The 26,360-nt window shown below is 47.7% G+C and overlaps 2 protein-coding genes across 4 annotated transcripts in view; one reads left to right on the forward strand and one right to left on the reverse strand.

Annotated features, from left to right (window-relative positions):
• The window catches only part of Brca2 (BRCA2 DNA repair associated), a 45,643-nt gene extending 44,391 nt beyond the window's left edge, over positions 1-1,252 (forward strand). Inside the window, 3 exon segments of the mRNA XM_041677691.1 lie at positions 655-1,125; positions 1,128-1,196; positions 1,199-1,252. Coding sequence (XP_041533625.1) covers positions 655-1,125; positions 1,128-1,196; positions 1,199-1,252 — 594 coding nt within the window.
• On the reverse strand, positions 1-25,382 carry N4bp2l1 (NEDD4 binding protein 2 like 1). 3 transcript variants are annotated; one of them, XM_041677772.1, is made up of 5 exons: positions 8,906-9,027; positions 8,351-8,478; positions 7,971-8,059; positions 5,772-5,848; positions 1-4,674 (listed from the first exon to the last, which is right to left on the reverse strand). In XM_041677772.1, exons 2-5 carry the CDS (start codon positions 8,472-8,474, stop codon positions 4,425-4,427), a joined length of 540 nt encoding a protein of 179 aa, XP_041533706.1. In that variant the 5' UTR covers positions 8,475-8,478; positions 8,906-9,027; the 3' UTR covers positions 1-4,424. The 3 variants fall into 3 exon arrangements, with proteins under 3 accessions (XP_041533706.1, XP_041533705.1, XP_041533707.1); XM_041677771.1 differs by lacking the exon at positions 8,906-9,027 and adding an exon at positions 25,005-25,373 and having other exon boundaries at positions 2-4,674; XM_041677773.1 differs by lacking the exons at positions 5,772-5,848; positions 8,906-9,027 and adding exons at positions 5,666-5,722; positions 25,005-25,382 and having other exon boundaries at positions 4,471-4,674.
• Between the last annotated feature and the right edge of the window lie 978 nt (positions 25,383-26,360).

Genomic DNA, 26,360 nt, shown 5'->3' on the forward strand with positions numbered 1-26,360 from the left:
TGGAGAGGGAGGGGGAGGGAAGTGGGGGGAAGGGGAAGGAAATGGGAGGCGGGGAGGAGGCGGAAATTTTTAATAAAAAAAAAAAAGAGACTGGCAAAGAAAGAAGTTGAACAGTTGCCAGTGACTCGGGAGAAAAGAAAGGTGTTAGAACAGGCAGGGTCAGCTGTGGCTCAGCAGATAAAGGTGCTGTGGCTGAGCCTGATGATCTGTGTGACCCACCTGGTGGAGTAGGGAACCTTCACAGGTGTGCTGGAGCATGTGAGTGCTCACGCGTGCACACACACATGCACATTACATGTACGCACACTAATAAGGAAATATTCAGAAAAGAGGGAGGAAGAAGTAGAAGTTAGAGTATGTACTTAAAATGATTCTGAAAATCTGTCTTTTTAGCTTTGTAACTATTGGAAAGTTAAAGCAGAAATGATGTGTGATTTGTTTTTAATTTTGTTTTCCTTTTCTAGTCATTTTTATATTCTCTTGTGTAAAATTATTTCCTATGGGATGGGAATAACAGCATGAAATTTTTTGACATCTATCCTTTAACAATTGTATAAGAAAGTGGCCTCTGTATTTTTTTAACAAAAGGTTAAATTTTATTTTGTTTATATATAAGTATATATTATGATAGGCTCCTTTTTTATGTTTTGTTAGAGGTTTTCACCTAACAGTGAGCAAAATTATCAAAGTCCATTATCACATTGCACACCAAAAGAGAAGTCTACACCCCTGGCTCAGTCAGCCCAGCCGGCTTCAAAGTCTTGTTACGGGGAGAGAGAAATTGATGACCCAAAGACCTGCAGAAAAAGAAGAGCCTTGGATTTCCTGAGTCGGCTGCCCTTACCTCCCCCGGTGAGTCCCATCTGTACCTTTGTCTCTCCGGCTGCACAGAAGGCTTTTCAGCCGCCACGGAGGTGTGGCACCAAACATGCAACAGCTAAGAAGAAAGAGCCCGGTTCCCCTCGGAGGACACCATGTCAGAAGGCCAGCGGCGTTTCTCTTTTGGAATATGATTCAGTAGCTGATGAAGAACTTGCCTTGCTCAGTACCCCAGCCTTTTTACCTGGCTCATCAGAAGGAAATGAACAAGCATTTCCTGGTGACTCCACAAGGACCCCTGTACCCCAAAGACAAAAAGACCCCAGCTAGCACAGAGGCCAGACCAGCATGGAGGACGCAGGTGCAGGAAGGAGTCTATCTCAGGGATTGCAGAGGTGACTACAGCGATGGAAAATTAGCTGTTGAGTCTTAGCCTCGCAGTTGGTAAAGTGTGTGCAGTTCCAAGCTGCACGTTTGTGAGACAAGACACAAATGACAGCACATTGCTGACGGTTTGTTTACTGTACAGATGTTCCGCCTGGTTCTGTATTTATGTAACTATTCAGATGTCTAAAGCTGGCCAGATAGTAACTAACTTAAAGATCTTTAAATCTTTGTCCTTGGATTTGATCACTACAAGCATATTTTACATGCAGAATAAACACACCTTTGCTTTTTGTTTGTGTCATTGACTCATTAAAGTTGAGGTCTCTAAGCACAGTTACTTTACTAGATAATTTGTTTTAGTTTCGTTTCTGTTTTTAAGGTTTTTGTAGGTAACTCCTATGACATAGTGTTCTTTCACACGTGCTTGGTTCTGTCGGATAAACACACGACAGTCGTGTCTACTTCTGGCCAGTTATTTATTGACAGCAATTGGAACCTTCAAAGTCGCTCCTTTCTATACTCTCTCACATTAAATTATTCCAGCTAGAAATCCAGCCAGACATAATCGTGCACACCTGTCGTCCCTGCACGAGGTAGAGGCAATACTGGGAGTGCAGGTCATCCTTCACTAACAGCAAGTTCCAGCTGCCTGCTGTGTCGCACCTTCCCAACCACAGCGCCATCTACGGGCAAATGCTCTCACTGCACTTCAGCCTTAAAGTGTTCCATCCACTCTTATTAGTGATTTAAGGATTGTTCATAAAATAATTTTGTCTTTGTGTCCTAATCATTTTTCTGGAACCCCAACCTAGAGCAGAGTAAATGAGTCTTACATGAATGAGAATGATGCTATTTAACCTTTTTGTTTGTTCTTTCATTTGAGACAGGGTTTCTCTGTGTAGCCCTGGCTATCGTAGAACTCGAACTCAGAGATCCACCTGTCTCTCCCTCCCCAGTGCTCAGACTAAAGACATATGCCACCACTGCCCGACAGAAATGTAACCTTTTTTCTTGTGAATTCTATCAAAAATGCTACTACTTTGCCCATCTTCTCTCAGGCCACATAGTACAGGCACCTTTTACATGGACCACAAACATCCATGCTGCATGAACAAAGTATGAAGCTTAAGCATGTGTGCAGATTTTCCTTCTTACAGTGGCAGTGATTAAAGCCAACAGTGTTTACTGCGTGACCAGGGGTAGATGGCGAAAGCATTTGGTGGTGTTTATTCTTTGAGAGCCTTCGGGTCACGGAGGTCTCTGCTGGCTCTGTAAATAATGGAAGTGGGGAGACAGTGATGTAAGTTCAAAGGGCCCAGAAGTCAGAAGCCATAGGAGAAAGAAAAGAACACAGTGCTTCTAACTGGGATAAGCCTGGAGGCATTTAATCAGTTGTTTATGTTTCTAACCAAGTATTTTGGTATCTCCTCGTAGGAGGAAGCAGGGACATAGCTGGGCAGGAGACCGAGAGCTCTGAGAAAACTGGGTCCGCAGCCTGAAGCCTCTCTCTGTGGTCATCAGCTTCGGCTGAGGCAAACCAAAGCTCTGAAAGCCAACCAGTCATATCAGGGAATGTGATTCTGGCCCTTTGGGTGCTCCCGTGGAACCAAGGGAAGGCTATTCCATTTGGGCTCTCTGACACTTCTCCCCTCTGCCAACCTAGATGATGCAGCCTTCCATACCAAAGTCATTGTGCAGGCAGCATCCAGGCTGTGAATCCCACAGCTACCTGGGCCTGGCGGCTTGGAAAACCAAGTGAGTTGCTGTAGGACTGCTGTGTGCTGTGCTAGGTGTTAGAATTTAGCAAAGTCAGACTGGCAGATTCATCCCAATTTACTAGTGTGCTCACCAGCTGGGCTTTCTGTGTAAGACACCAGTTTTGAAAATGTTAAGGAAGTGTGTTGCTTGTTGTCATGAAGATGTTGAATGGACTTCAGCAGTGTTGATAATGGGATGGTAAGTAGGCCTTCTAATGTGCAGACTTCATTCCTCCTAGTTATTAACGATGATTCATGAATAAGCTTATGATATATGCAAAGGTTATTTTATGGTTGAAGTGCTTGGGTTTTGGTAAATGTTTTGTTGTTAAGCCAAAAATAAGTTCAGTGGCAAACCCAATATAAATGCAATACCATATACAATTTTAATAACCATAAAAGCACCATTATATAAGACACTTAAAATAATATTTCACAAAACATTAGAAAGAAGCTGTTGGCCAAAAAATAAATAGACCATACATTCTACGTGGTCTTGTCACAATCTCGTACCAAATGAATCTGATTCCAGCCTGCTGGGATTTAATTTGAACTCATAAATTCATAACTGATCTGAGGGGCACTCCACATGACATACATACCCTGCTGATCTCAATGCCGTGACTTTCACATCTCCTTGTATGACCTAAACCCTGGCTGCTTCATTGCTTTGCACTCCCAAACATCCGGGTGGCTAACTAATCACACGTTAGAGGCATCATTTCGGAAATCACTTGATGACTCTTTAAAAGTGGTGTTTTTGCAAAAGCAGGTTATTTACATTGTTCGACTACGAGCTGGAGGGGGAGGGAGGGTCTGTCCCGCTGATGCTGCTGAGCGCAGTAGGGTCTGACTGTAATGGTACTCATTCTCCTTAGGGGCCAAGTACTGAGAATTCATAGGCGTGTTTAACAGTGACACATCTTTAAGGGGAAAAGTCCCCTAATGGTACCCTGAAGGACAACATCCCCTTCTGTGCATTAAGTCTAAAAGAAAATCAGTGCCATTAGAGTGATGGCTCTGGTCTCTGGATGCAGACTGTCAGAGTAGCAAGGGCACTGAGCTGCTTCCTGCCTCCGCCTCCGCCCCCCCTCATGCTCCTGCTTTATGGAGATGAATCTGTCAAAGGCAGTGGTACTGTAGCCCAGAGAGATGTGCTAGGAATGCTTTGTTTATGACTCCGCAACTAAGTGATAATCTTGGATCTCGGTTTCAAATCAGCTCCTTCTCTAGAGAAAGACCTCTGGGTCCTCAGCAGAATCCCCATCGCCAAGCCACATGGGCGCTCTCTGACATCGCTTGTTGGAGATAATGAATATAATGACCTCTGTTCAGAAATTTTCTGGGCTTGGCTATTTACATTGGAATTAGAGCTCTGGCTAAAACTGAACAAAGAATAAATACCAAAAATTGAAGTAGAAACTTCTTTAGGAAAATTCTGCAGTGGCTGTGCACAGACAGCTAATATCCATGGTGACAGCCACCCCTTCTGAAGCTCTCATTGGAGAAGCCGCCGTGAGCCCTCCGGTTGGGGAGCTCTGTGTAGGTGCTCCAGTACCCAGAGCCACTGGGAGGCGCGCTGTTCCTGTCCTGGTTTCTGTTCGCTCTGCTTGGCTTTTCTGCATGGAGGACACTGTGAAAGGTAACATCATGTTCATACCGTTCTTTCATTCGGTGGATTTTTTCTCTTGGGACTCCATGGATGTTTCTTCTACACAGAAGAAAAAGCCACAAGTGTTTAGTTAAGGCAGGCTATCAACACAAGTAACGTACATCACAAATCCTGCATTGCATGGCTGCTGTGCTGCCTCAGCGTGTGAGGTCCAGCTCTGCTGGCTCTCGTGCCGCCTGGCACTTGCTTTAGAAAGGCTTTGTTTCAGCCGGGCACTCGGGAGGCAGAGACAAGCAGATCTCTGTGAGTTCAAGACCAGCCTGGTCTATAGTGTGGTTCCACGACAGGCTCCAAGCTACAGAGAAACCCTGTCTTAAAAAATGAAAAACCAAAAAAAAAAAAAAAGCTTTGTTTCTGGTGATATCAACAATGAACAAACACCATAAGATTTAACTCCTCATGTATTTAGTGATATGCCTGTTGATGACATGTGTACATCTATCAGTTCAGATCAGCTGGTCTCTGATACCATTAGATGATGCTTACTAAAACAATCTTAAGTTCCAGAAGGCACAAATACCAGCTGGGGACGTGGTTAGACATATAATTGCCAAGATTTTAATTACAGAATAGAGTTCATGAACCATGTCAGTTTTAACAACCAGGCAATCGAGGAGGTGGCCACAGACTCATTTTGGAAATACTGCTGGGCCATTGGCATCAGGTAACACAGAGCGTGGCTATCAGAAGCCATGCATTAAAAACCAAGTTAGTATTCTTCGGACACGTGTTGCTGTTAAGTCAAAGCAGCACTTGTAGCGTGAATGAGCCACGTTCCGCTTCCCACTTGAAGGTCTCGCTTTAGCCTAATGCAGAAGCACCACTGGCATGTACATCCCATGCAGAGGCAGTGCTGTGGATGCTCATTAATGAAGAAGCAACTGAGCATAAGGTGAAGTGCGTCCTTCTAAAGGACCAAGTCCAAGCCAAGGATTAGCATTCAGCATTGTATTAGACATCTGACTCAGAGCTAAAGTCTTCACATTAATAGTTCCAAGTTTATCAATTTCTAAGAATTACCATTTCTGACCTGATAACTACAGTCCATTTCCAGCCTGAAAAGATGCTTTTGTTCGGTCTGAAATACCTGAAAACAGCAGGATACAGAATGAGGAACTAGGAAAACAAAGAGGTACCTGGCTAACTCTTGAACGTTGAATTTCCAGCGAGTGTCGGGTTCTCGGAATATAACTTCATAGTTATTCTCAAGTGCCTGATTTTTCAAAAGTACATAAGACAATGAAGACATGGCATGTATGCTTGGGGGTGTTCATGCTCCCCTTAACATTCACCACAGCCTTGCCCAAAGCCCCCTGTTTTACGAGTCATCCAGGCCCCGAATCTGTCCCCATACCTAGCCACTTATGCTGTGTTACATGTCTCATCGACAGAGTTTATAGTTTTATCCAGTATGACTCTGAACATCCTTTAAGACAGATCACTGGACTCATGATGAAGCGTCCCAAACACAGGTGTGAACAAGGAACCTGGAGAATCCTAAAGTCACTTCCATGATCATGGAGTTTCTTCTGCTTTGGTTTGTAACTGAGAGTGCCATCATAACTTAGAAAGTAAAAGCGATTTCCACAGATTTTAATATAGTGTTTCCTACAGGTTACAGCTCTACCTGCTCCACAGTGCTCGGCCCAATGCCCTGGGACCCATTTCTGTGAGTTTAGAGAAGTAGTAAGGGGGCTGGAGAGACGGCTCAGCAGTTAAAGAGCATTGGCTGTTCTTCCAGAGGACCCAGGTTCAATTCCCAGCACCCACATGGCAGCTCACACCTGTCTGTAACTCATTTTCTAGGATCTGATATCTTCATGCCAGTGCACCTAAAATAAAAGATAAATTACTTTTTTAAAAAGAAAATTAGTCTCATGTCAAATCTAAACAGTCAGAAACTGACAGCTTTATTCAAACAGCCTTCTGTTATCACCAGTACTCAATGTGTTAAAAATAGAATTACGTAAGCTAAGAGGAGGGCTCCTGCATAAGGAGGCAGCATGCATACGTTCTGATGCGCTGTTACACCAGAGGGGGCTACAGTTAATCGTATAGAAATCAAAACAGCCAACAGAATTCTGAGCGTTCTCATCTCATACAAGACTGGTGTTTGTGGTGGTGGATAACCTAAGTACCCTGAATTTATCAAACAGCCCACTGTACTCCATGAATATGTGAGATTAGTAATAAACTAATAGATACATTTAAATAGATGTTTCCCCTTCATCCTTTGGATAATCAGTTCTATTCAGGAAAAAAAATCAACCACTGCGTCTTAAGAACAGCTAATGCCTGGGTCTCATTAACGGCTTTGGGTGTCTAATATCCATCCAGATCAGAGACGTGAAAAGACTTCCTGGAAGTCAGTGCCAGATGCTTTTAATGCTGCGTTGGGCTGTGCCCGCACCATCAGCTCTTCATGGCCCTGTTCGCCTCATGTGGCCTCAAATGAGGACTGAAATACAGAGTTTCTATTCACCCATTGTACCTGGGCCTGAACAGAACCGACGGGGAAGCCTCCGTAGGCAGAAGCGCAGCTGTCTGTCTGCTGTTTTGCCTAAGTGTGGAAAGAATCCTAAAGCCCAACTGCCATGGAGGAGACTTCACAACATACTGGGGGCCATGTGCGTCTCCAGAAGCTGTCTGCCTCCTGCTCTACTCAGTTTGCGTGTGCACTGAAAACCTGTTAGCGGAAGATGTAAACTGTCTGAAAAGATCAGAATGGAGCTGAGCTGTGTGTTGATGTTGGTATTCCACTGTCTTAAAGGATCACGCTGGCAATCCTAAGCCTGTTTATAGATGAAGAAAGTCTGTCACCCTGGGACTCGCAGCAAAACACTGCTGAAATCCCCAGCCTGCAACAGGGAGATCTGGCTTGCTGGGACCCAGAGCCCTGCTAGTACATCCCCTTGTCTGTAACTCCCTCAAGGATGGGTGGATGCTCCCCAGAACAGAAAATAGCCCAAACTAAGGAGGCAAAGGCACAGTTCTACAAGTTCGAGACCAGCCTGGTATACATAGTGAGTTCTAGGATAGCCAGGTAGAGAGAACCTGGAGAGAGAGAGAGAGAGAGAGAGAGAGAGAGAGAGAGAGAGAGATTAGATTTACCAAAGACTCAAACCAGTACTCCCATTTATGGAGGCCCTGAGGTAAGGTAGCCCCTCAGTGACTGAAGAGCAGAGAAACCCTAAAAGAGCTTTACCTGCTCCCTGCGAGAATTATCGTTAGTGAGTATGTAATCATGGACGACCAGAAAAAGAGGAAAGAGCACAGGTTTCAACTTTCTCACAAAACGCCCACAACGGAAAATTCAGAATGATACTTCTTCCTACCATGACTGCATAGGGCTTCATTTCCCAGGCGTGCAGGTTGGTGTTATCAATAATAATGGGGGATATGCCATTCTGCATTGCTTTCCTTGCTGTAACACAATGCAACACAACAGTGAACGACACGCAGCAGGCACCAGCGCGAGCATCACCCCCATTTTGTCACTTCCATTGCAGGAGGCCTTCCTCACTCAGTGAACCGCTACCTAGTGCAGAACCGCTAGCGGGGTTTTCCTTTAACTGGGATCTACGACAAGAGGTGAAGCCCTGCCACCCTGCTCGGGTAGAGAAGTGGCAGCGCTTGTCTCTAAAGCTCCTTTAGAAGCTGCTACAATCGACATGCACCACAGGGATTCCCGGGAGTTTGGAAAGGAATTTGTCACCTCGCTTCTGGTTCCACTCATGAGCTTCCTCCAGGAAGTCCGGGTTGAACTCATAGGCACCATCTTCCCTGAAGAAAAAATCGTCGGTGCTGAAAATCACGGCCCTGGGGAAGTCCCGCTGCATTTCTCTGCAAAGTGGAGAAACGGAAAAGGGATTTGCCCCGTTACGCTTGGTCATGGGAGAACGGCTTCTTTCCATCTTCAACAGCGAGCAGATTAAAATTCTGAGAGCTGCACGTTTTGAATTTCCCACTCCACTAAGGAGGAGAATCGATCATCTCAGCCATCACTCCTCAACGGGAGGCAGAAGCCTGAGAGGCCGCTGTGCAGGTTGCCAACCCTCGGAAGTAGAGGTCACTGGTCACGGGCACTGCCTCCTGCAGCATCCAAGATTGACTGACACTCCAAAGCAAAGTTGAAGGCATGGTGACTGTTTCCTGAGGGACATCAGTTACCAGGGCCACTCTGCTCCAAGGCACACCAGTGCCCTCCCAGACCTCCCCTCAGGCACCATGCCCCAGGCTGCAGCCCTTCCCTTAGCCCCTAAACTCTTACCTGTCCTGGGTCCCATTCCTCGGAGCTCTGATCTCTGTAAGGACCCATCTGAGCAACTAGTTCTTGCTGAGGTATGAAATGTGGATAAAGGAGATGTGTGTGAGCTACCCTCTGAGTTCTAACAATACCTAAACCAATGAAAAAAGCACAAGAGAAGGAGAGAGGTGAACCCAATAATGTCCCTGTGCCTTCTGAGCGCTACCCCTGGGGTCTAAATGGGAAAATGTCATAGGAAACGATAACACCACAGAGCGCCTTTACGTGACACAGAAAGCGAGGTAAGTTCTGCAGGAAAGACTTTCAAGGGGGGTTTGACTTGGGATGGCATTACATTTGGGGGCAGGTACTATTAAATCAGAAGTGACAGGGTCAGTGCCAAATACCGTGTTTCCTTTAAAAGGAAAAAAAAATGCAGAAGCCGGTTATCTGGCAATGCATGCCTGCAGCACAGCGGACTCTGCTAGGGCCTAGCAACCACTCCTGCAGCTGTGTGGAGAGTGACGGGTGCGAGATACAAACGGGAAAGCAGGCAGAGGCATGGGGGTCTTTTTAAATTCTGCTCTTGGTAGAGACAGAGGCAGCTCATCGCCTCCTTCCCCCCTTCTTGTTTCATTTTGTTTTTCAAGACAAGGTCTCTCTGTGTACAGCTCCGACTGTCCTGGAACCGCTCTGTAGACCAGGCTGGCCTCTAACTCACAGTTCCTCCTACCTCTGCCTCTCGAGTGCTGGGATTAAGAGTATTTTAATCCGGCCAGAATATAGAGCTGTAGAGCCGAGTCCCACCCTCATGCTTCCATTCCAGCCGCCGTCTACCTAAACTTGTTTGCTCAATTCTAAGACAAAGAGAACAATCCCGGGGGCTGAAGGGAGAGCCCTTTGTAAAGGGGAAATACTTAACAAACGTGAGCCGCACTATTACGCTGCTTGTCATAACTCACCCCACCCTGACTGATGGCAGGGACCATGCACCTGGGCATGTGGGAATATGGGGCTTTTTAGGGGTTGCGGTGGATGCGAGAGAGGGGAAAGGATAAGAACTTCCGCTTCGAAATGTCGGTAAATACATATTCCAGAAACAGCCCGCCAGCATCTCTACCTGAGTTCTCCAGGAGGCGTGACAGCAGAGTTGGAAATACTGACAAAGTAAACGCATTTGGTTACAGGCTGTGTTGGCTCATGGGCAGTCCAGTGACTATTTGATTTTAACATAACCTGACTATCCTTGAGAGACTTTTGAGAAAATGTAGGACTATATTTCTTTTTTCTTTTTCTTTTTTGGTGTTTGTTTATCTTGTTGGTTGGTTGGTTTTATTTGGGGGAGGGGGTTGAGACAGGGTTTCGGTGTGTAACAGCCTTAGCTGTCCTGGAACTAGCTCTTGTAGACCAGGCTGGCCTCAAACTCACAGAGATCCGCCTGCCTCTGCCTCCTGAGTACTGGGATTAAAGGCGTGCACCACCACTGCGCGGCATTTATTTTTATTTATCTCCATGCGTACCACCTGCACATCTGTCCATGAAGGCCAGAAGAGGGCATCAGATCTCCTGGAGCTGGAGTTAGTTATGCACCACCATGTGGGTGCTGGGAACTAAACCCAGGTCCTCTGCAGGAGGGCAAGGGATCGAGCCATCTCTGCAGGCCTGAGGTAACAGATTTCAATATCAAAGGACCAGTATCCATTAACCAACCTATAAAACCCCTATTGACAACTGCCAGACACCACGTGTTACATGAAGTGTTACAGCCCAGAAAGAAATCAAGGAGTTGCTTTCAGGAATGTAGGAGCCGGCTAAGGGGCCAGGTCTCCTGCACAGTTTGTTTGGCTCATGTAGGACAAGCTGTACCAGCCAAACACAGAGAGAATTCGGATCAGCAACATCAACATTTTGGCAAGGGGAGCATTATAAAAGGGAGCATTTGCCTTGGGCCTCGAGGGTAACTTCTACCTCATGTGAGAGAGGATGAGAGAAGGCGGGAGCAACATGCCCAAGGTGAATAAACAGGAGCAAAGACACTGCAGCCCCACCGGGGCGCACCCCTAGAAATGCTAGGCGCAAAGCTTTGGGAGCCTCTATGGAGCTTTTTCCACGTGTAATCCTCAAGGGCTCCTGTTTCCTGTCAGGGCTTTAACTACGGACAGAAGTTTAAGTTTCTGATGTTTTCTCTCCATAAACTTTAAGGCGTGGTGTTCGTTTCACACTTTCTTTGCCCCTTAATCACTTCAAGAAAACGTAACACCACGGCCCTTTTTGATTGCGATGTTTTACTCAGAGTAAAATCGCGCAGGCCCACCGCGGGGCAGCAGACACATCTAAGCACGGTCTGCATAGCCCTGCCAGCTAACTGGCAGGCAGGAGCGCGTTTCACGTGTGGCGCTGAGGAGTTTCCCCTTTGGGCTGTCCCGTTTACTTTTTTTTTTTTTTTTTTTTTTTTTTTTGCTTTTACCTAACTGTCAAATTAGTATCAACAGCCATAGTAACAGCTTGAAGACTCAGGGCAGTAAAACAGTAGCTGAGCAGAGGAGTATTTAGACTGTAAGACCTAAGTATGAGCAATAAATACCATTCCATCGGCCTCGGGAGAGGAGGGACGGGCCTGAGCCCTAGCTTTCTCTATGGTGGTCAGGAGCCGCGTGCAGTTAGGGAAATTGAGGAAAGGAAAAACGGAAGAAAAGGGAGAAAATAGACCATTCCGTGCACATCTCGCCCCTCCTCCACCGCCCCGCCCCCACTCACTAAAACTATGAGAGAAAATCAGGCACTAATCTATATTTCATAATTTATTTTCCCACGATTATTTAACCATCAAGAACTATAAAGTCACTGGGCGGTGGTGGCACACGCCTTTAATCCCAGCACTGGGGAGGCAGAGGAAGGTGGATCTCTGTGAGTTTGAGGCCAGCCTGGTCTACAGAGCAAGTTCTAGGACATCCAGGGCTACAAAGAGAAAACCTGTATCACCCCCCCGCCCCCCCAAAAAAATAATTACTTGAATTTCTGTTTTAAAGATCTCAAAATTTCCTCTCATAGTCTCATAATTTAAGATTATTTTAATTTATTTTATATTTAAATATTTAAGCAATTTCTCTTATAGCTCCACCAATATTTTTCATTTGTTTAAGTACCACCTTTGGTAATTCTGTCTTTCATCTATAACTGTCCTCACGCCTCTACGGATTTCCTTTTGAAAGAGTCCAGATAAGTTCCGGTCGTCTGCTCAGGACTGGGTCCAGACTAAACATTTTTGGAGGGCTGGTACGGAGGAGAGGTGTGCTTCCTGACCTCACGTGACACCCTGCCCAGTGTGCTCATGCATACACCTGGCTAACAGCCAGGGCCAGTGAGTGTTCCACTGTCACACTGGCTTCTTGTGTGAGCAGAAGCCCGGACCACGTGACTGTGCTGGATTCTAGCAGCCTTCCCTGGACAACCTACACCTTAGAGATCCTGCAAGTCTTACGTGGGGATCATGGAATCATTTGAAAGTCTTTTTCCTATTTTCTAGGTAGAATTTTGTTGTTGTTTTGGTTTGGGTTTTCAAGACAGAGTTTCTCTATATAACAGCCCTGGCTGTCCTTGGAACTAGCTATGTAGAACAACTGGACGGCCTCAAACTCACAGAGATCCTCCTCCCTCCTCCGGAGCGCTGGGATTAAAGGCGTGCACCACCATTGCCCGGCTAGAGTTATTTTATAAGGAGCGTTCTCTTTCCTCTTTTCATAATCTTTACTTTATTTATTTATTTATTTATTTTCTTATTGCCTTCCGCTTTGGCCCCTTAAGCGCTGGGATAGCAGGCGGGTACCACTGTGCCCAGCCATACTAAACTTGGCTTGCTTGCTTGCTGTGTAACTCTGACGGGCCTAAAGTTCACTCTGGAGACCAGGCTGGCCTTGTACTTGTGACAAACCCTCCTGCCTGTCTCCCAAATGCTAGGATTACAGGCGTGCGCCACTACACTCAGTCCTGTCATTGTTCTTTCTGATGTCCCACTGTCCCGAGTTTAGCTAGAGGTACCACCTTCAAGCCTGCTCCTCTGTCTTTGCTCATGGAAAGTATCCTTTTGTTCCTAATCAGCAAAGACACACATTGAAACATTAAAGTCCTGAATAAATAACAAATAAACAAGTAAATGGATACGGATAGGCTCCTATATTTCTCCTGGATAGAAAATGATTTCGAACACTTGGGGTTTTCTTGCCAGACTCTAAAGTCTTTTCTTTGAGTTGTCTTTTCATTTATTAATTGTGGTTGTGCACACGTGTGAGGTCATAGGACAACTTTCACCGGCATTTCCCTCCCTTCACCGTGCGGGTTCCAGGCTCAGATAGGTCCTTAAGGCTTGGTGGCAAAGTGCCATGACTGAGCCCAAATTTTAGTTGCTTGTTTACTCATTGGTTTGTTTTCTGAGACAGTCTCACTAGGTAGCCCTGAGCAGCCTATAATTCAGCCGCTGCCTCCCAAGTGCCCAGTGAGGGCCTCCGAAGGCGTGTGCCTGGATACCCAGAGTAAACGTTTTTATTTCGTCTTTTTGTATAAAGACAGGAATGAGATATAAAGCATACCAAGTTTCCACCAATGGTTCTTTTTTTCATAGTAAATTGTTTCTCACCCCATGATATATTCTGACCATTTTTTTCTCAAGACAGGGTTTCTCTGTGTAGCCCTGGTTGTCCTGGAACTTACTCTGTAGACCAGGCTGACCTCGAACTCACAGAGATCTGCCTGCCTCCGCCCCTGGGTGCTGAGATTAAAGGCGTGCGCCATTACCGCTGGGCTTCTTTGACAATTTCAGGGCATAGTATGCATTTATCCACAGGGCTGCACCACAGTTACCTAGCGACTGTTCCCTGACTAGCCAGTGGACCGTCCTCCCCATGACTACCAAGACCGCCTCCTCTGGCGTATGGAGCAGGGCTCCTCATGGGGACGGTTAGCTTACTGAATCACCATTCCCTACACAACAGTTGCTTCGGAGCTCTTGCTCTCTGTAATCTCTAGGTGATAAAGTTTAAATCTTTTCTAATGCACTCCAGTGACATATAGCATTTTATTTGCAAACCCACGCCTTTGGCGGGACATCAGAACAGATTCTCTCGCCCCAAGATTATGTCAACATGTCTATAATTATATTTTCCTCCTCAGTCCATCTGAAATTTCGCTTAGCTATGGTACTGGGTAAGGATCTAACTTGATTATTTTTCTACCTAAGACCCTGGTTGACCCCAAACCATTCCCTCTGTGTTTTAGCCTTTCCCATCATCCTGAAATACTTTCAACACCACACAAGTGACTGCATGTAGTTAGAGCTATGCCTGGACTTATTTTGTTTCTATGTTTGGATCCCATCTTCTTGCCTTCTTTTCTAATATTTTTATTATATTCCGTAGCTGAGAATATTTCCCTTATAAAATTTATACCCTAAGTTCATTTTGACACAGAAGTGTGTCTGAACAGTGTGAATTAAAGCCACACCTCCTTCTTGCTCCGTGGTGGTTCCAGTAACTCCTCTGGAACAGCTGGCAGGGATCAGAGACCTTGGCATATATGATCTCTCTTTAACCTTTGTACCACTTTTCTGAAGCAAATAATAGTTCCTCCAGTTACAGATAATGGAACTACGGCTTGAAGAGATTAAGTAACAGGCCAGGACACAGCGTTTCTAAGTGGCACCGCCAGCATTTTCCCTCCAGTCTGGAGAGAACCAGGCTGAGTGGCCTTACAGACTCTGAGAGGGTGCATCTCAATGTCTCAGGTACATGCAACCACAGTCTGCAACCATGACCTGCAGCTGCCATGCTGAGTTTATTATGGCATTTCCTTAATTTAAAAAAACAATCTGTGGGGGTTGGTGGAGGGAGTGAGAACCGGGATTGGTATGTAAAATGAGAAAAGACAGGTTTTTTTACTTTATAATTAATTAATTAAAAATTGGATGTGTGTATGTGAGTCCTGTGTGTGTGTCTAGGCACCATGCCTCTGCCTGGTGCTTGAGGAGGCCAGAAGAGCGCTTCGGATCTCTTAGAACTGGAGTTACAGATATTTATGAGCCACTGTGTGGGTGCTGGGAAATGAACCCCGGTCCTCTGCAAGAGCAGCCAGTGCTCTTAACAGCTGAACCATCTCCAGTTCTGACGACTACTTTCTTACATGTTTATTATTAAACTTTGGTCACATTTGTGCCCTGCCCACTCCACCCCTCTGCAGGGCCCCTCAGCACCCCTGCAGCTCCAGCTTTGGTCACATCTGTGCCCTGCCCTCTCCACACCTCTGCAGGGCCCCTCAGCACCCCTGCAGCTCCAGCTTTCACATCTGTTGACACCACAGAAAGAGGCAAGAACTCCTGATACCGCAACTTTAACCACATCCTGCCACATACATCCGGAAAGAGTAGCTTTTGTGGCGGTCTTCTCGGGAGATGTCTTGGGACCCATTGGTGCCATCACTGCTGAGTCTTCAAGGGTGTCACATGTCGCTGGGTGGTGGCGCATGCTTTTAATCCCAGCACCCAGGTGGCAGGATGAGGAGTAGTCTACCCAGCACCCGGCAGCCCAAGAGCAGGGAGGAACACTGAGAGCACACGGCAACTTCCTGAGGTCTGGTTGTTGCCAGTTCCGCATGGGGCTGAGCCCTGACCCTGGGCATCCGTCCTCACTGTGCCTCTCACTCCAAATGTTTATCCATACATCACCAGAAAAGCAGTCTCGGAGAAAAGGTGGCTCAGAGGTTAAGAGCACTGGCTGCTCTTCCAGATGACCTGGATTCCATTCCCAGCAACCACAATGGTGGCTCACAACCATCTCAGAGGGATCTGATGCCCTCTTCTGGCCTGCAGGCATACATGCAGACAGATACTATGTAATCAATCAATCAATCAATCTTAGGAAGAAAGGAAAGAGAAAGAAATCACCATCCCTCTAGACAAGTTCCTCTTGCTATGTGACACAAGGACATCCTGTCATCTGTCTATCAAGGGGACCTGCGCCCCGTGTCTGTGCTCTGTTCATCAATCAGAACTGGGGGAAGGAGCAGGGAACTCCTTGTCACTTTTGCCCAGAGGTCATAGGTCAGGGACAGCCTGGAGGGCAGCTCTCCAGGTCACTCTAGGCTCTCACTTGACTGTTTACAGGCAGTAGCAGTCACACCTTTGGTCTTAATTTTTAAGTCTGTTTTTAATATAAGTACCAAATAAATGCGCTGGCACATCACCTGTTTTCATGTATCAGACAACATCTGGGGCAAGTGACGTAGCCTGGTCCCCACCCCGAGTTCTCCACGTTGCACACATACCCTCACGAGTCTGCTCACATGAGCAGCTTCTTCTTTGCTTCCTTCTTTTCTCAAGAGCTATGTTAGCATCTGCGCTGGGTTTCCGGGGAAATTTCCAGCGCTGCCTTTTGTTAACAAAGCCACTCGTCGACTCTTTAGTGAATGCCTACAAGATGTAGGACTTCTCTTGGAGGCAGGGCAGAAAATAAGAGTTCGTTTGCTGAGACAGGGTCTCACTATGTAGTTCAGGCTGGCCTCGAATTTACAGCAATCCTCCTGCCTCTGTCTCAGTGAGTGCTGGGATTACAGGTATGAAACACACCTAGTTTAGATACGGTTAATGACTCAAAGAATTTACATCATGCCTGGTGGTGGTGGGGCACACGCCTTTAATTCCAGCAATCGGGAGACAGAGGGAGGAAGATCTCTGTGAGTTCAAGGCCAGCCTGGTCTACAAAGTGAGTTCTAGGATAGCCAAGGCTACACAGAGAAACCCAAACTTGAAAAAAAAAAACAACAAAAGAAAAACAACAACAACAACAAAAAACCTAAAGAACTTACATCTCATGAAACTCACATTCTAGTAAATAATGTGTGTGGTGGGGGGGTATCTATTTACAAGGGAGTACAAGCTAAAAACACTGCAGTCTCCTTAGATAGCAGAGGAAGTCCCTCCTTCCTCCTCCTTGTATCCCCAACTCTACAATCCCACTTCCTCAGGATGCCTCGTAACTGTGGGAAAGTGGGTGGAGGAATATCTGTCTCTGAACAGCATAAGTGTGCCGTGTCCTGATCCCAGCATTCCCATTGCATGAAATAAAAACCACAAGGTTGGTGCTGGAGAGATGACCCAGCAGTTAAGAGCACTATCTCTTCTTGCAGAGAACCAGGGTTCAGTTCCCCGCACCCACTAGGTGGCTCACGACCATCTGTAACTCCAGCTCCAGGGACTCCAAAGCCCTCCTCTGGCCTCTGTGGACACTGCATGCACATGGGGCACATACATACATGCAGGCAAACATACACATAAAATAAAAACGAGTACATCTTAGGAGGACCTCGTCACTGTGTGCTGAGCCCTTCTTCTAGCCCCCCTTCCTCTGCCTGGCTTCTTACCTCGTCAGAACAGAACGCCTTCTCCCCCAGCCATGCACAAGATGAAGCACAGAGCCTTCTGAAGGAACAGTTAGAATCAAGCTCTTTTGTTCGTTACGCTGCTTCCCCCAGTCCCACAGGGTCAGGCAGATTTTAGATGACTTGGAGGGACCAAAAAATAATGTCTCGTTGTGTTTTGTAGCATCCAAATGGCCCTGGAAAGGGGCCCTGTCACAGTGATTTCACTTGAGCACCAAGAAGGAAGTAGACTGAATCATAAACATCCAATCATATGAGTCAATTTAGCGACTTGGGAGCTGACATTTCTCTCTGGTACACCATGCTCAGTGTAAATACAAACACTTAAAATCTAAAATCATCTCCCAGTGGAACGCATTAGCAAAAATAAGAAATTCCTTGGTAATGCTTTAATTAGGAGGAACGTCTCTTATTAATACTGACAATAGGAAAATGTACCTTCCTTACCCTGAAACGTAAAATCCAGGTTAAATTAGGCCCCTAACAGGGCCTGAAGGGTTTCCTACCACATTTAGTGTTTCAGTTTTCAGACAGGGTTTCTCTGTGGTTTTGGAGCCTGTCTTGGAACTAGCTCCTATAGACCAGGTTGGCCTCAAACTCACAGAGATCCGCTTGCCTCTGCCTCCCAAGTGCTGGGATTAAAGCTGTGTGCCACCCCTGCCTGGCTCATCAGATTCTTTTATCAGGCCCCTCCCACTTCCTGTGCTCTGGTTCAAGCCTGGAGATGTGGGTCTGTAGTAGTGTGGCTTCCCCGCCATGGGTTCTAGATTTAAGCACAGGTATTGAAAAACAGCAGTGGCAGTGGGATCAGCCCTGCAACCTCGATCAGGATATTTCCCACAGCAGAGCTTCAAACCTCGGGCTTGAGTTAGATAAACACTGCAGGAGATTCTTAATGGTCTTCCTCTTTCATTTCTCCGCCCACTTCTACTTCCTCCCAAGCCATAGCATCTGAGTGGTTGTACATTTACAATGTTATAAACATCACATGCAGTTCTGCAGCCCGACACCGGCACTATGGCATGCCACCATTAGCTGCGTCTTCCCCCGTGGCTCCAGCTGTGCCAGGAAACATGGTGATGAGGGTGCAGTGGAGGCCACTTTCCCTGACAGGCCTTTCAGTGGTTGCCTATAAACCCCATGGCACTATAAACTCCCAGTCCTTATAAAATGCATAAAGCACTTGGTCCCCATCCGTCCGCCTCCAGAGGGGAGTAATGTGAGAACCCCAGCTACTGAGACTTAGGAAAACCATGAGAGAGCTGAGCTATGCTTTTCCAAGGTGGCCTGAGTGGCCAGACAGCCAAGACATCGTCTTCCCGCTACTGTATCTTGACATATAAAGAGTGGAACGCTGTCAACGTCTGTCCTGGTCTTCCTTTTATTTAGTAGAGCCAATACCTTGTCTAGAACCTGGTCGCAGCTTCTACAGTCCACTGTTGTTAGCCTGCCTTCCCCCCACCTGTCTGTCATTGCATCGTATTGGAAAAGCATCCTTCCATGTCCTGAGACACATCCAGAGATGTGGAGGAGGAGAAAGGACAGCCATTAGGCAGCATCCTTGGAACCTGAGTACGCATTAGGAATCATCTGTGAGGTGCTGAAGGGAAGAAGACTGCAAAGGGACCGGCATGCACCACGGTAAGGTTGCCAGATCTGGCTTCGATTGCTAAAGGTAATGATGAAAGAGAGAAAAAAAGAAAAGTCCATGGAACTAACAGCATAAAAATGTTTAATTTTTCAAACAAGGCGACTTGAACAAACAAATGGATAAAAGGTCCCCTATTGCATTGCACTTCACACAGGCAAGTGAGTTGTATAGCCACACAATGGAACATTTTATTCAGACATAAAAATTATGATGTTCTCGTATACGGCACAAGCAGGAACCTTGAAACAGTAGGCGAAGTGAGACAAAGGACAGATACTTATGACCCACATCCGAGACGTACTTAGACAAGGACACAGGGACACCAAGTAACTCAGAGGCTGCAGGGATAAAGGAGAGCGAAGGCGTTACTGCCAGTGGGGTGCACAGCTTCTGTCTGGGGTGATTTTGAAAAGTAAAGAAATACAGTGACAACCGCTGCATGTGTACTGAAGAGGGGAAAATAACCGTGGCAGATGTTTAAGGGGCCCCACACACGCACACGCACACAGAGAAGCGCCAATGCACATCCACAGATCTGCTGCTGGGATGGGAGGAGAGGAGAGGTGCCGAGTCAGAGGGCTGGGGCTCATGACCGGATGATGCTGCTAGGCCTGGACCACAAGGCCAAGAGCAAAAGGGGCCCAGGACTGGAACTCTAGTGCTGCTTCCCTACCCAATTCTTCAAAGCTATTTTTATTATGTTTGTGTGTGATGATGTCGTGTGGCATGGTGTTCCCCAGACTGTGGTGGCCGGAAGACAGACCCATGAGTCAGTTCCTTCCCTCCCCCGCTCTGTGGGCTCCAGGGATTGAACCCAGGTAGTCAAGCCTATACGGCAAGCCCTTCACCCGCTGAGCCTTCTCCTGGGCCTATCTAGCCAGTGGATTCACGGCTGTGAAACCCCAGCAGATCAGTGAACTCTTTCCTCTCCCCACTCTGCCTCCTCTTCAAGGCCAAGATAACAACCGCCTCTGTGTGCAAGGGACTCTGTCCTTAACTGACTTCTACCCTCGGGATGGCTCCCTTAGCCTTGAAGGCTATCAGCACCAAAGTGCTGTTCCGTGAACCCTACTGGCCTACGGAGCAGAACTGACTGCTAACTGTTACTTGTTTCCACTTGGTAGCTCTAGTAGGCACCTTGGGTACCTCAGTGAGTATAGGTCTCAGTAGCAAGGGAACACAGTCCTCATCGATCATCAGTTGGCTAATACTGGCCGTAGCTGGTACCCACACGTCCACAGCATCTGATTACTATGTTATCTGTGATCTTCACAGTGAATGTATTTGCCGAGTGTTAGCTTGTGTTACTAGGGAAGACTCTCAGGAATTAAAGAATCCAGATAAAATGTCATCGTCGTTAGAAGTTCATCTCCTCAGCCGGGCAGTGGTGGCACACAACCTTTGATCCCAGGACTCGGGAGGCAGAGGCAGGTGGATCTCTGTGAGTTCGAGGCCAGCCTGGTCTACAGAGCGAGTTCCAGAACAGCTAGAACAGTCAGAGCTACACAGAGAAGTTCATCTGCTCATGAGTGAGTTTCCTAGCATGCATCCAACTGGAAATCAGCCCGTGAAAGACTTTCCTGACAGAATGACATGGTTAGTTAGCCAGACCATTAAACAACTTTTTACTCAACTGGGCCTTGATTTTCTCTTTAAAAAGTGGCAAATCAGGCTGGACAGAGGCTCAGGGGTCACAGGACTTCTTGCTCTTCAGAGGGCCCAGGGTTGACTCCCAGCACCCACATGATGGTTCATAACCATCATAACTCTAGAGTCAGATGGGGCGCCTTCTTCTAACTTCTCTGAGCATCAAGAGCACATGTGGTAAACATACAAACAAAACAATCACACACATACATCTTTAAAATGTTTTTCTTGGGGCTGGAGAGACGGCTCAGTGGTTAAAAGCACTGCCTGCTCTTCCAGAGGTCCTGAGTTCAATTCCCAGCAACCACATGGTGGCTCACAACCATCTGTAATGAGATCTGGTGCCCTCTTCTGGCATGTGGGCATACATGGAGGCAGAATGTTGTATACATAATAAATAAATAAATCTTCAAAATAAATAAATAAAATGTTTTTCTTTACGTTACCAAGCAACATACAATTGTTGCTGAAAACTAGAGAACAGCTGAGGGAAAAGACCAAGATCCCACTACTCCAAGCCAACACCTAGGGGCGGGCACGTATCTCCTCACACAGGATATTCCCGAGAAGCTATACAGACCTTTCTCTGAGCATAAAATGGATATGTTTGACTGTGTGAACCTTTCTTATTTTATTTTTCATTTTTTGAGACAAGATCTCACATATCCCAGGCTGGTCTTGAACTTAATAGGTAGCCAAAATGACCTTAAACTCCTGACCCTCAGGGGCTGGAGAGATGGCTCAGTGGTTAAGAGCACTGACTGCTCTTCCAGAGGTCCTGAGCTCAATGAGTTCAATTCCCAGCAACCACATGGTGGCTCACAGCCACTTATAATGAAAGCTGGCGCCCTCTTCTGGTGTGCAGGCGCACATGGAAGGAATGCTGTATATATAATAAAAAAATAAATCTAAATAAAAAAAAATAAACCTCCTGATCCTCCTGCCTCTACTTCCCAAGTGCTGGGATCACAGGTGTGCAGCAGCACCGCTGATTTCTGGGACTGGGGATTAGCTGCAGGGCTCTGTGCATGCTGGGCAAACACTCTGTATCAATTGAGCTACACCCTCAGATCTGTGTGTATCTTTAAGACAGGAAAGGATTCATTTACAGGTCAGATACACATCTCTGCTTCCATCAGTGACTGTGTGACTCACAAACCAATCTATTTTTATATTTGCTATTTAATTCATATTTTAATATTTAATACTTATGCTATCTTGCATTTTTTTTCTGATGAGCATTCCTCTGGGTCTGCACGCTTGTCCAAGAATTCCTCAGGATAAGTTTCCAGAATTGGAATCACAGTAATAACCGCCCACCCCCAGATGATACTTAACTGAATGCAGGCTGGAATCACAGTAATAACTGCCCACCCCCAGATGATACTTAACTGAATGCAGGCACTAACGCAGACTTAGGGAACACACTGGCTGGAGTACTATGATGTGGATAAAATTTTTAAAGGAGTTAAAATTCAATTTAAACCAGGCAGTGGTGGTGCACACCTTTAATCCCAGCACTCGGGAGGCAGAGACAGGCCGATCTCTGCGGTTTGAGACCAGCCTGGTCTACAGCGTGAATTCCAAGACAGAGTGGTTACACAGATAAACCCTGTCTCAAAAAGAAAGAAAAAAAAAGCCAACTGAAAAAAAGGGAAGAAATTCAGTGAATTCAGAAAGATATTTTCCATATCTGAGCCACTTAGACATATAAAAATGTGTGTGAATATGTGAATATTCTAGAATGTAATGTTGACTTGAAGGACAAAACAGAACCTATTTTAAAAGAGATTTTTATTAGTTATTTAGTCAAATGAGATAAAAGTTAAGCATTAAAAGATAAGCTCACTTTTTGCAAAAACTAACTTCCTCCAAAGTTAAAGAAAAAAATTTATTAGTCTGATTTAAGAAATACACGTTCATTTATAGAAAATGTGGAAAACATATAGAGAAAACGACTCTCAGAATCTAGCAAATACATAATAACTTATTTTCTACACAAGTGTCTTTTAAAGCAACCTTTTCATTCTCCTCTCTCCCATTCCTGCCCTGCAAAACATGGTTGAGGGAGACCAGGCTGTGACTTCCTGACTGGTTCTGACTTGCTCTGGGCTACGGCCTACTCCACCAAACTTTGTCTAAACCCACCTGGAGGCCTGCACGCCTCCTGAGCCTCAAGGCTGACAGTGGCCAGCACGGTGGGGGTCTCCCAGTCCACAGCCCACCTCCTGCACAGCACAACCAGGCTTCCCCTCAACCTTTCACGCACCCATCTGTTAACCACACCTAAAATTTACACAGCTACCACCTCAGAGTTTGAGAGGCAACCCCACTGATTGTCTTCACAGCGCCCTCCCAGGCAGAAGGAGCAGGTATCCCCCACTCAAGAGGAGAGGGAACTGAGGCACGGCAAGGTTAGTGAGTGGCAGAGCTTGGATGTGAAGTCCTAAGTGCAAGGACTCCAAGGCCATCACCCAGCAGCTTTGAGGTCTGGCAACAGGCAGTTAAGAGGAGGATCCCCATGAACTTAACTTAATCATTTAACTTAATCACCTCTTAGTGGTCCCAGAGAGGCAGGACTGCTGAGGGGCAGTCCTAGCTAGGAAAGAGGCCCCCTCTCTCAGGGACTGACCCTCCACATCTGTCCCTACAGGTGTTTAATGAGATGGTCTCTTGTCCGATGTCTTCTGCTTAGTCAAATATGCCGAGCAGGACTTAAAATCTTAAAAGTCTAGAAAATTCGAGACAGGAAGGACCCTTAAAGCCCACCCCAGCCGAGGCCCTGGCCTTTCGGTGTCTTTCTCGCCTCTGGTTAAGCTACTTCCTCTCTCAGCACGCTAGAGATGGCATGGCCGAAGGGCTAACTTCCTTCTCTGACTTTCAGTGTGTGATGGTTTACAGGCTGGCAAAGTGAAAGTGAAATTGAACAAGATTCGGCACCCTGGAAACATTTGGTAACAGATGTACCCACCGTGAATTGCTGTGTCACAAAAAAACCAAGTCGTGCCCGGTTTTCCAAGGAGGCTCTCCACACCTCCCAGTCCCGCCACTGCCAGGAGCCTCCTGAAAGGACCTACAGAAGAAGTGTGTCGTAGCAAGGGGTACCAGCGTGGCCTTCGCAAGTCGCCTATCCCTTTTATTTGCAAAGGGAGCAATTCTCGTTGGCTGAATGCTTCTACTCCACAAACGAACTAGAACCCCAATTACAAATGTCAGCACCTTATCGGCCATCTCAGTGCCCCCATCATTTACATCCAGGATTCAGACCCTCCCCCTATGATCACTACCTGGTGCCATGGTAATCAGCATGTGACCGCAGGCCACCTTGGTTCTTCAGCGGTTCCAGGGTCCTATGGCTAGCCTTATCTGATGAGATGGAAAGCTCACAGGTGGCCAAATGACTACCGACTAGTGTGCGCCAGATAATGTTCATGGAGGGTTAAGACATGGCCCCTATCTTCAAGCATCTCACAGAAGGAAAAACCAATCCTGTGCAACACTAAGCGCAGTCACAGAGCTGTAAACAGGAGCCAAGGCGCTGAGAAGAGCGGCTTCTACGGCAGGGTGAGGCAGCTGCGAGGGGAGGTAACAGAACCGGTTTAAAAAGGCTAGTGAAATCAGTCGGGCAAAGGGTGGCGGTGGGCAAGCCAGGCAGGAGGGCCAGCATCGTCAAGCACAGCAAGGAGAGAAACAGTCCAACGTTGCTGGAACACCAAGTGCAGGGCAGGGAGTGGAGGGCGTTCAGGCTGGAACAGTGGGCCTAGCAAGGTGCAGCAGGCAGCAAGCCCGCGCAGTTCTCGCTGACCCGGTACCGGGAGGGCCGCTTACGCAATTCGCAAGTGAACGAATTTGGGCGCCCGCGGAGAGGCTGTCAGTGACGGTCGGTGCTGGCGCCGCCAGCCCCCCCCTCTCCCCAGAGCACCTGTGCGCCTTCGCAGCCGCCAAAGCAGACGCAGGCTGAGCCGATCCACCAGATCTCAAAGCGGACCCCGGCCCCGGCCAGCGCAGCGCGGCACACCCCCTCCCCACTTCCCGCCCCGGACCCCCCGAACTCGCTTTGGTGACAGCGCCTGTTGACGCCCGGTGGCGGCTGCCTGCGCGCCAGCGGGCGGGGAGCGGGTTTCTCTGCAGTCGCCACCAGGTTTTCCCGAAGAGCAGTCCCCGCGGGCCTCCCCGACCCGGGGCTGGGGGGCGAAGGCTACCTCGGCCCGGCGATCACCAGGCCGGGCGCGGCGGGGAAGGGCCGGTGGCGTCTGGGGCTTTGCGCAAGGCGCAGTGCCGAGGTCCGTCCTCCCGGGCCGGCGAGCGGCAAAGGTCTCGGGCGCGCGGGGCAAGGGCAGGGGCGGCGCGCGGAGCCGCTCGGGGCAGGGGCGCGCGCGGGCGCCAGGCCGCTGTCATTACCTGGCCAGCGTGGTTTTCCCCGAGCCCGGGAGGCCGCGCAGGAGGTAGAGGTGTTTCCTAAAGCTGTGGCGACGCGGAGGTGGCCCCCGCGCGGGCGGCGGCCGAGGAGGCGGCTGCTGCTGCTGCCGCTGGTGGAGGCTCAGCCTCCCAAACGATTCCAGAAAACTGTCCTCCATGGGGAGGGGGCTGGCGGTGAGGGCCCTGGGTTCCCTTCCTGAAGTCACGGTCTTGGCCAAAGCTGTTGTTTTTGTGACTCTCCGGCCATGTGATAGATGGAGGGGCGGGCGCTCGGAGCCCAGCCCCTCCTTCGCAGCCGCGCGAACCGCGGGAGGGGGCGTCTCTACCTGCGAGGCCGGGGTGCTGGGAGACTGACAGCCAGGGAAGCTTGGGTGACGCAGCCCCCAGCGCTCCCTCCTGCCTCCCACTGTCTTCCGCTGTCCTTCCCGAGGGAAGGGGCCCGGCCCGGGGACACAGTGGGAGGTTTTCCTGAAGTCACTGTGGAAGAAGCCCAGCCCACTGCTACAGCTCTGCCTCATCTCACTTTAGACAGGCCTAGACCTTGAAAGTAAATAGTTTCCGTTGGCGATTAAAGAATGTGACAAGCGCATCTGAGCAGTAACAGAAAAGGCCATTGTCTCCCCTACTGCGCGTGTACCAGCACCTGGCTGGTGTCCCAAGCAAGGGCTGATGCACACTCCTCCAGAGTGCTGTACCGTTGCTTAGTACCTTTATCGGCCTGCCAAACTATCCTTAGAAAGCTTTACTGAACTTTAAGTCTCTTGCTCCTTAGGTATCAGGTGGATTTTAGGGGCTGCATAGATACCTCTCTGCTTCCACATAGCAGGGAGATTGTCCTGGGACCGTTTGTAGAAAACCAAGTTCGAATTGCAGGAGTTGGCGGCACCCATTGGTAGGCACTGGTTGTGACTCTCCAGTATTTCGCTATAGAAGCAATAGGATGAGCCTGGTTTTTGGAATGAAACAGAGTGTTCAAAATTTGCATCCTAGAAAATCCGAGATATTGGTGACTTTAGCTACAATTAATTTATATCTGGCACTGAAGGTAAGGGCATTATGAAAAAGAACTGTGGGGGAAGTCCCTCTAAGACTTAGAATCTAAGTTAAAGACTATAGAGATTTCCCGGCCAGCATTAGGAAGGGGAACTACCTGGCTATCTCACTAGCTTTGGGCTCCCCCTGGGTTGGGGTGTGAGAGGGAGGCAGGCTGCTCTCCCTGGAAATTACCCTCCCAGCATTAAGCATGCTTCCTTGGTCCTTCTTAGTAATGCAAGGGCGTCTGTGCACAGTGATAGGAAGAGTGAGGAACAGAGAGGAAACGTTCGTCATAGCAGTAGT

This window comes from Microtus oregoni, unplaced genomic scaffold (genome assembly GCF_018167655.1).
Source record: "Microtus oregoni isolate MIOR12 unplaced genomic scaffold, Mior012 000029F_ref0000214, whole genome shotgun sequence".
Taxonomy (NCBI): domain Eukaryota; kingdom Metazoa; phylum Chordata; class Mammalia; order Rodentia; family Cricetidae; genus Microtus; species Microtus oregoni.

Coding starts and splice junctions, on each gene's coding strand:
- N4bp2l1 (XM_041677771.1), bottom strand. CDS start 25,180: ATGGAGGACAGTTTTCTGGAATCGTTTGGGAGGCTGAGCCTCCACCAG. Junction 5,849..7,970: donor TGAAGCCCTATGCAGTCATG/GTAGGAAGAAGT, acceptor TTGAAAAATCAG/GCACTTGAGAATAACTATGA. Junction 4,675..5,771: donor AACGTTCAAGAGTTAGCCAG/GTACCTCTTTGT, acceptor TCTTCTGTGTAG/AAGAAACATCCATGGAGTCC.